This window comes from Panicum virgatum, chromosome 2K (genome assembly GCF_016808335.1).
Source record: "Panicum virgatum strain AP13 chromosome 2K, P.virgatum_v5, whole genome shotgun sequence".
Taxonomy (NCBI): domain Eukaryota; kingdom Viridiplantae; phylum Streptophyta; class Magnoliopsida; order Poales; family Poaceae; genus Panicum; species Panicum virgatum.
The window spans coordinates 63876169-63886126 of record NC_053137.1 but is presented as its reverse complement, the minus strand read 5'-3'; the positions used below and the strand labels follow the sequence as shown (position 1 = coordinate 63886126).

Below are 9958 nucleotides of genomic sequence, written 5' to 3'. Positions count from 1 at the left end.
ATCGGCCACTTCCGTGCACTTGCTGTGCCCCCTCGCGTGTTTCCATCCCTCAGCGCCAACACAGTGTACCCGGGGCTACATTTTGGCGAGAGAGGTGGCGACCGGCAGATTGGGGCGTATCATCTCAAAGATGGAAGCACCCAATCCTTCAACTTCGACAGCAGGAGTGGATTGGCAAATCCCTGGACTATTGCCGATTGTCTAGCTGCTTATGTGAGCGGTTAAAATGTTAGTCAAGCTTGGCAACTCAAAATCTCCATCAGCTCCAAGTCTATTTCGCCCCGCCTGCACCTCAGTCGTCAGTATTTGTGTTGATTCTGTGTTATCACTCTTTTTCTCGCGTCAGCTGTGTGCCTGTGTTGGTTATTACTAGTATCAAATCACCTGTAACTATTACCGTTTCCTTTGTGGCTGCAATATATCCTAGTGGACAGTATCAACTTATAAGATATGATTGTGTGGAAGCTTTGTTCCTTTCCTTCTAATAAATTACTTCTTTCTTTTCTAGCCTCTTCCTTCCATGGGCTTTCGTTCTTTTTTATTTGACACTGTTACTTTTGACGCGATGTTTAATCATTCGTTTTATTAGAAAAGAAGAGTCATCTCATCATCCAAGAACTCTGTTACTTTTTTGACACTGTTATATTTGACACTGATACTTTTTTGTTACTTTTTTATTCGTTTTTTTACACTGTTACAAGAGTCATCTCATCTGCTAATAATGATAGTAATTAGATGCTAATCTTTTTCGTTAGAAATTCATTAGTTCATTCGTATAATATAAGCAAGTGCGTATGCTGTAGAAGGATATATTTTGCTGACATGCATGAGATGATTACTCCAAGCGAGCAATACAGGAAAACATGTTTGTGTTGTGTACATGTACGTGTATCTGCATGTTTATCTAAGCTTTTTAATTGCGACATTCTTGAAACTACCATGGGTTGGCTAAATCAACAATGTCTTAAAATCTGATTTCTGTATAGTTATTATTAAATTCAAGGTGATGTTTTTTCGATAAGACGTGAGCTTTATTGATTAATAAGGAGGCTCATTACAGTCAAGTATAACTTGTTGGGTAATACAACTAGGCAACCAAACAGCAGAATGCTGCATATTTTTTTTAGAGTTTTAGAGCCGGAGGCCCCAGCCTTACTTAAAAGACAGAGATCAGTTCAGGTTTACATCAGGAAGCGCTGGGGTAACCTACTCCCAGGAGCCAGGAACAAAAGCAGGAGATAACAGTAGCTATCCTTTAGGTTTACATCAGGTCTACTTCAGCTAAAAAATTCTCTTACAAGGGAACAGCAGGGAGAAATGGACTAAACAGACGGTGACTAAGCTGTTAAGGCTGAATCCAGCTCCTTCAGTTGCACGCTCCAAGACATGCTGGTCAACTGCTTCTCTCCCAGGTCCTCCAAGCAAGACGCAGGTTGGGTCTTCTTCATGCAGGTCCTGTTAGCATGACAGGTCTTCTTAAGATATCCTTCAAACTGGATATGTACGTCCTCAACTCGGTCTCTTTGGTTGGGGGACACAGAATTGACCAATTCTGAGCCAGCTTCACTATTCTCCATATTAATAGATTCGTATTCCTCCAGCCTACATTCTGAAAACAAAGTTTGTTTCTCAGTTTCCACAACCCCCACAGAGCAGAAGAGCTAATAATGTTAACAGCAGCAAACTTTCTATCAGATAACCATTTAGCACCAACACTGTCATAAGAGTTGATAAGAACATTAGTTGCTTGCAAGATTACAATCCACATTTGTTTAGCTACCACACAATCAAAGACAAGTGCTGGGCTGTTTCTTTTTCATCACAAAAGAGGCAGGAATCTACCTCTACCTTCTGTCTTTTGGCCAAGTTATCTCTAGTTAAGACTTTGTTTTGAGAAAGCAGCCATAAGAAGAAATGGACTCTGGGGGTTATTTTCAGGTCCCAAATCTTAGGAATATAGACAGTTACTACACCTCTAAAGCTAATGATTTTATAAAGGGTCTGGGAGGAGTAAATCCCAGTTGATGAGAATTGCCAGATCAGACTATCCTCCTCACAGGAAAAGATAATAGTCGAGGCAATCTGAGTCACTTCAAGCCAATCTCTATATAAACTTTCACCTACTGTTCTACTGAACGTGCACTTTAAATTGGTACCGTCCCATAAATCTGCAATGGTACTAGTTTTTTTCATTAACTATGACATAAAGATTCCAAAACTGTATTGCTAGACTAGAGTGCCCAAGCCAATTATCTTACCAAAACTTAATCTTCTTCTCATCGCCAACTTTCCACCTAAAGCCGAACTTGGCTGCTTTGGCGGCCCACATAAAGCCTCTAAAGAATTGTGAGGACCCTCTATCTTTAATATAGAAGATGTTAGGATTTGTGGTGTTATATTTGGAATCCAGCAGCTTTTTCCAAAGCTTGCCACCACCCTGATTGTACTTTTGCACCCAGGAACCTAACGGGCATAAGTTCAGATCCCTAATATTTGGGACCCCAAGCCCTCCAAAATCCTTTGGCATGCTAATGCTCTCCCAGTTAGCCAGATGGTACTTGTGGTTCCCCTCAGAGTCATTCCACAAACAATTAGCTAAGTGAGTGTTCAAAGCTTTGATGGCCCACTTAGGGAATTTAATAAAAGAGTGAAGATACACAGGAATGCTTGCCAAGCAGGTTTTAATTAAGGTGAGTCTAGCTGCATGAGAGAGGAGCTTCCCTTTCCAGCTAGCAATTTTCTTAATAACCTTGTCTACCAGGGGTTGGATGCCCTCTCTTCTTAATTTATCGAAGTGGAGAGGTACACCAAGATACTTGATGGGGAAATCTCCTACTAGGCAGCAGAAAATGTGAGATATTCTATGTATGTCAGGGGGTTCTAGGTTGATGGGGATTAACTCACTTTTGTGATAATTGATCCTCATTCCAGACAAATTTTCAAATAAGACTAGGTAGCACATTAGATTTTTCAGATGCTGATCCTCTATGCTGGAAAATAAAATTGTGTCATCTGCATACTGCAGTGATATAACACCTCCCTCCCTAAAATCAGTTAGGAGCCCTCTGATCAGACCCTGCTCAGAGGCTTTTTTAAGCATTCTAGTTAGCACATCCCCTACCATACCAAGTTAAACAACAGAGGTGAGATAGGATCTCCCTATCTCAAACATTTCCCAGGTTTAAAGATCATATTTGGTGATATACAGAATGCCACATATTTCTCCTAGCTAATGCATCTGTGAGTTGGGATTTAGGATATAGTCCATCCGTTCAACTATCATCCTGTTGGTACATATTTGGTGTAGTTTGTCGTTTTGTCACGTATATTGAAAATGAGCAAAGGGAGCATTTGATGAGAAGAGTCATGTTTTCTGGCGAAAGGTACCATTTATATTTTTAGGAACACATATTGTATTAAATATATATAAATAACTAAATCAATAAGATACAAATATGGTATTGTAAATTGCGACTAATTAATATTTTCCATGTAGCAAATTTTGCCACTAATTATTATTTCTTCGCATTTCCATTTATCTATGGCATCATTATTTGCTGTACATGTCTACATGATGTTATGCTCTTCCTATACGAATTTTTATCGAACCACACAACTTCACTGCTGGTTGGATACCAAGAGGTCAGTAAACAAAAAAAGATTATATAAAAAATTCCTAATGTTTCAGAAGGAAAATATTAAGAAAGTACAAGGGGGCAATATCAAATTGCCAACATACCTGAACGCTCACGATGAACGTGACAAAAGTGCCCACGGAGAGCGTGCCCATCTCTTTGCCTTGGTGATCGCAATGACCAAAAACGCCGTGTCACTCATCACAGCACAGGAACGTTGCATCGTTGGTTATTGCATCCGGGGTTTACAAAACCGGTGGGAACCGGTCCGGTTGTTACCGGTCAAATCGGTCCGGCCCGGTTCCGGTTTAGTCCGGTACCAAACCGAACCAAATTTAAAATTCAAAAAATGAAAAATTTCCAAAAATTCCTAAAAATACTTCAAGGTGCGACGAATCTAATGGTATCAAATTTTCTCAAAAATTCGTTCGTTTAACATATTTTTCGAGCATTTAAAGTTAAACCAAAAAAGAAAAGGAAAAAATGAGACGGCACATTAAGGCCCACTTGGTAAACTGGTCAAACCGGCCGGTAAAACGGTCAAACTGGTTACACATGCGATTTTGAATTTGGATTTGAATTCAAACCGGTCAAACCGACCGGTATACCGGTCCAAACCGATTACACATGCGATTTTGAATTTAAATTTGAATTCAACCGATTTCCACCGGTTTCCGGTCAAACCGGTCTGGTAAACCACTACCGGAGGGCGGTGGTTTGACCGGACCGGTCGAGATTATTTACCCTGTTGCATCACGCCCGTTCATGACGACAGGGAGAAACGGCTGGAGACGAGGAGCCTGTTCCTTTCCTCCTTTCTCCAACCTGGGCCGATTTGCAGCGTCAGGTGAACCAAAGGGCCTGCCTACCCTTGGAAACAATTCAAAGCCCATACCTCCCGAAAACGGCCCACTAAATTCTGGCCCAGTCCAATAGCGCCTTACTCCGTACACCCCACCACAAAAAACCCTAGAAAGCCCCATCAACGGCCCCCAATCCACCATTCGACATCCGACGGCGGCCGCACCGCGCGCCCGCCTTATAAGATCACTCCATTCCCGTTTCCTAGGGTTTCCTCCTCCACTCCCTCCCCCGCCTCCACCACTCCCATCCCAGGCGCTGCCCAGGTAAGTCGGCGGCGAGCGGCGGCGGCGGCGATGACGACCCGCTTCAAGAAGAACCGCAAGAAGCGCGGTCACGTGTCCGCCGGGCACGGCCGTATCGGGAAGCACAGGAAGCACCCCGGTGGCCGCGGTAACGCCGGTGGCATGCACCACCACCGAATCCTCTTCGACAAGTACCATCCGGGGTACTTCGGCAAAGTGGGTATGCGCTACTTCCACAAGCTCCGCAACAAGTTCTACTGCCCGGCTGTCAACGTCGAGCGCCTCTGGTCGATGGTGCCCGCCGAGAAGGAGGCGGAGGCCGGCGCCGATAAGGCCCCGCAGATCGACGTCACCCAGTTCGGCTACTTCAAGGTGCTCGGGAAGGGGAAGCTGCCGTCCAAGCCCATCGTCGTCAAGGCCAAGCTCATCTCCAAGGTCGCCGAGAAGAAGATCAAGGCCGCCGGCGGCGCCGTCGTGCTCACCGCTTAGGTTTCAGTCCTTGCTTGCCTCTGTTTTGAGATCTATATCTGAACTAGTACTGCCTTCCTGTCTCAGCTATTTGTGTTAAGAAGACTTGCTAGCTTTTTAAATTGCCGTGGCTCCTGCCTGGTGGAACAGTACTTATGAGGATTTTTGCACTTAGTGATGCCAGTTCATATCAAATATCTCAGATATATCAACGCTATCTTTTACTGCCAGTTATCACAATTTCATACGTGTAATTGATTCGTGATGCATTACCCGTTATCTCTAATGTTGTGTAATTCGTAATTGTAATTGCATTACAATATTTTCTGTTAGGAAGGAACGGTGTGAAATGTGTGTTTTATGGTTGAAAAGCCTCATGTTGTAGAATGTTCTTTTGGTATAAGGCAATGTTCAAGAAAACGCTAGGCGCTAGGCTACCGACTAGCGCCTAGGAAGATTAAATGTAGATTAAACGTGATTAATCGTTTGTGTGTTTTTTTATTTTTTGCTGCTGAGAGCAAGATTATTAGCAAGTACTAAGTAATAATAATAATAACACTACTAAGTAGTGAACTGAACATACCTCTTGCTGTTGCTGCACACATGTTGGCTTCTTTCTTCCTTGGCTTCTTGCATCCAACAGCAGCTAACCATCAAAGAGAGACAAGTTAATAATCTAAAAACCAAACAATCAAATAATAGGGAAAGAGTAGAAACTCATCTATAAGGGGCAGCTCAATACTGTACATGCACAGCCAAGCTTCCAAACAACATGGCAGCAGCACAAGGCAAAGGATCACAATAAAATATACAAACAACACTAGCAGTTTATCATGTGCCTTAATGGTCCAGAAATTAAATAGTACAGCACACAATAATGGTCTTATGGTCCACACACAAATTAAAGATAAGTAGATAACTAGATATTAATATATATTTAGAATTGCTTCTTCGTCCTGATCATCATCATAGGCAACATCATCTTCCTCATAACCAGGATCTTCAGATTCAGATTCCCACTCTTCTTCATCCACCTCTCTAGCCACTCTTGCACTTCTCCTAGGTTCAAGCTGTTCATTAGTTCCCATTGCTTCTCCAAGGACACTCCATGGTATCCCTGTCCCCGGCATTTCTCCCTCATCTTCCTCATCCCTAAAGACAACCAATGCATGATCATCTCCTCCCTCAAAGAAAAATCCTTGAGCTTCAGAAGCATCACTACTTAGCAGCACTTCATAGTTACTCTTTCTGGTAATCTTCTCCTTCTTGGACATCAATTTATTATTGAATTGGATGTATACTAGAGTTGAAGCGCTCTGTTTCCTTCTCTTTGTATGATGCTGAAACCAAAAACCAAAATTCCAACATCAGCACATGTACATTAAATTGGGACTAGAGAGCAATTAGTAGAGACTAGAAACTGACCTGTTCAAAGGTGCTCCAATTCCTTTCACATCCAGAAGAGCTAGATGTCAGTGAGAGGATTCTAATAGCCATTCTTTGCAGATCTGGTGCTCCTCCTCCATAAAGCCTCCACCAAGATGCTACAAAATGAAGTAAATTGTATCAAACATGTGCAAAACTGATTGCAAAAAAATCTGGACAGAATTGATTGCTGAAAAATAATCTGGACAGAATGATGCAAAAGCTTACCCGGATTGAACTCAAAGCGTTCACAGCTCCTTGCCATCTTCTTTGAGAAGGATCCATGTCTCTTTTGGAATTTTTCCAAGTCCTCATTAACAGTCCTATATTCCTTACCATCCTCACCATAATAAAAGGTCTCCACACATTGCATGAATTTTTCCACTACAATTGAATCAGAGAAGATTGCTGGATTGTTGTAACTATAGTATGGATTTAGCATATATGCAGCCACATGCAATGGAGAATCAAGCCTATTTTTCATCTTCTTGTCAACAATAGCCATCACTTCTTTGTAGTTCCTTTCCATATTTCCAAATGCCTCCTTGATCTCCCACTTTGCCTTGAGAAGTTCTCCATACACATAACCCACAGATGGCTTCACATCCCCATCAACCAAACGTAGAACTTTCACCAAGGGCTCAAAGACCTTCAAACAAAGGGACACGTTTTCCAAAAACGAATGTTCAACACCGTGGCTGTAGCATCCTTGCCCTTCTTGGTCTTTACATCAGGTAAATCATACCACTTGGGATCAACCACCATCTTCCTTAGACAATCCTTCTTTTCCATCATACTTTGCAGTGTAAGATAGGCTGTAGCAAATCTGGTTACTCCTGGCCTTATGATTTCTCTCTTCAAGGTGAAGGACCTCAAACATGCCAAGGTTCGGTGGTGGCCATAGACAAAGATAGTGAATGATTTTGCTAGATCAATTGTCTTCTTGAATTTTGGAATATTACCAATACCTTGCAGCATCAAATTGATGGTATGAGTTGCACAAGAAGTCCAAAATATGTTTGGCCTCTTGATATGTAGCAATGCCTTTGCTCCCATGTTGTTAGAAGCATTATCTGTCACAATCTGCACACATTTTCAGCACCTACATCCTCAATTGCCTTGTCAACCAGCTCATATATAACCTCACTAGTGTGTGACTGATCTGACATCTCCTTTGACTTGAGAAAAGTTGTTCCCTCACTAGTATTTGTGCACAGGCTCATAATACTTCTTCTCTTCATATTTGTCCAAGCATCAGTCATGATGGAGCAGCCATGCTTAATCTTCTCGTCTTCACGGTCTTGTAGCAAGCTCTTGGTTCTTGCATGATCCTCTTCCAACAATTTACCCCGAAAATCATGCTGAGTAGGAGGTTGGAAACCAGGACCAAATTGATCAATAGCTTCAACCATTTTCTTGAACTCATCATTATCACAAGCATTGAATGGGATAGCTGCAAAATAGATTGGTGCAGAAAATTAAAATTCCAGCAACTAATAATGCATGGATTGGAACAAGTAAGAAGGCTGCAGCAATAAGGATTGGTAAATTACTTGAGTACATAACATACCATGTGTATACACCCATCTAGCAACATATTGCTGCACTTGGCGTGTTCTCTCTTTCCAAAGTGCATCATTTATGTTTTGTTGCATCTTAGCTGCAGCACTGCTTAACTTGGGATCAATGGGACGTGTAAATTTGTCCATGGGTCCTAGCTTGCGAGGTGTACTTGAGCTTCCAGCAAGTGACTCAACTTCTATCACTTAGTCTTCAGTTGTTGCAAGTTGCACATTCTCCCTGACCTCTCTATCATGTTGCTGCTTATCTTTCTTCTTCTTTGTTGTTTCATCAAGATTCCTCTTGCACTTTTGCTTAACTTCCTCACTCACTTTTGGGCACTTCACAATAGATGTGCCAACATGAGCAAGATGCTGCTTAAGGCGATAAATTCCTGCTGTGCTCTTTTTTCCACAAAGAAGACACTTGACTCTGTTCTTGTCATTGGGATCACAGAGGCGTCCCCACTCCCAGCCTATATCAGATGACTTCCTCTTTAGGTGGTTGTCAACCTGAGCGACTTGTGGAGCCGCTGCTGTAGTATCAGCAGTAGCAGCAGCCTCGGATGTTGACATACTACAAGCAATCACAAATTCGCAGGATAAGGGACAAACTAGTCCAAGGCAGAATCACATTACTACACCCGTGAAGGAGAAATTAACATATTAACATGGGGAGGGAGGGATTGAAGGAGCACCTGAATTGGATCTATGTCGAGGAGCTGAGGAGGATGCGGGTGTGCAGCAGGGGGCGCAGGGCTTTGCCGGCGACAAAGCAGGGGACGGACTGCATGAGAACACCCCCGTCTGCGCCAGCACTCGATTCCCCTCGAGGATGTGCTGATTTCTTGAGCAGCACCCTCGATTCCCCTCCAGGCCGTGCGATTTCTGGAGCAGGGGTCCGCTCGCTACCAGCAGAAGAGCGGCGGCGGGTCACAGCTCACGTGTGTGAGGAAAGAAAAGGAGCAGAGTATCTAATCGCCCATCTGCCCGCTCTGTTTTCGCGCGCCATCTGCCCGCAGCCCGCGCTTTTTTCCCACGCGAGTGCGCGCCATCTGCCTGCAGCCCGCTCGCACTTTCCTCGCGCGCGTGGCCGCCGCCCGCCCGCCCAGCGATGTCTAGCCCTGTTTTTTTCACGCGTCCGCGCCGCCTAGCGCCTAGCTTAGCGTCTAGGCGCGCCCAGTGCCTAAATTGGCGCCTAGGCCCTAAACGAGTCGTTAGGCCTCCGTGGAGGCCTAACGTTTAATCGAGATTAAACGACATTTAATAACATTTTTTTGAACCTTGGTATAAGGTTAATCGACTAATATAACCTTGATTCCGTGGATTGTTTTCTAGAGATCGCAAACTAAGATGCATGTGTAGATGGCCATGAACCTGGTAGCCTGAGCCTTGAACATTTTTTTTGGTTATCAGCTGTTGCTTGGTTATTTTTAAGTCTTTGCAAATAGAAAGCCACACATTCTGGATGTATTGTTCCCTCGTTATGTGATCATTGAAGTTCTTGCATTTAGTGATGCCAGTTAATATTTTTAGGTTTATTGATGCTATTATCGCGAAATTGTGATTTTACTGTCCTGTGAATAGAGTGTTGTATTGTCTTGCATTATTAGATTGACATAATAATCGTGGAATGTGCTTCTACTGTAGTATGTGAACTGTATAACTATGATGTCTGATGCAATGTGTAGTCTGTAGATTGTATTCCTAGTTTTTGGAAGGGTGTTACTAGTATGTTTAGTTGTATACTCTGAATACATGTTTG

The 9958-nt window shown here is 43.0% G+C and overlaps 2 protein-coding genes across 2 annotated transcripts; one reads left to right on the top strand and one right to left on the bottom strand.

The window, feature by feature from the left end:
* The first annotated feature begins 4700 nt into the window (after window positions 1-4700).
* LOC120694467 (60S ribosomal protein L27a-3-like) lies at window positions 4701-5478 on the top strand. Its single transcript, XM_039977593.1, has one exon. The coding sequence runs from the start codon at window positions 4793-4795 to the stop codon at window positions 5228-5230; it is 438 nt and encodes a 145-aa protein (XP_039833527.1). The 5' UTR covers window positions 4701-4792; the 3' UTR covers window positions 5231-5478.
* Window positions 5479-5987: 509 nt separating this feature from the next.
* Window positions 5988-7698, bottom strand: LOC120694466. The gene is made up of 3 exons (XM_039977592.1): window positions 6863-7698; window positions 6635-6753; window positions 5988-6549 (listed from the first exon to the last, which is right to left on the bottom strand). Exons 1-3 carry the CDS (start codon window positions 7161-7163, stop codon window positions 6136-6138), a joined length of 834 nt encoding a protein of 277 aa, XP_039833526.1. The 5' UTR covers window positions 7164-7698; the 3' UTR covers window positions 5988-6135.
* Window positions 7699-9958: the final 2260 nt, after the last annotated feature.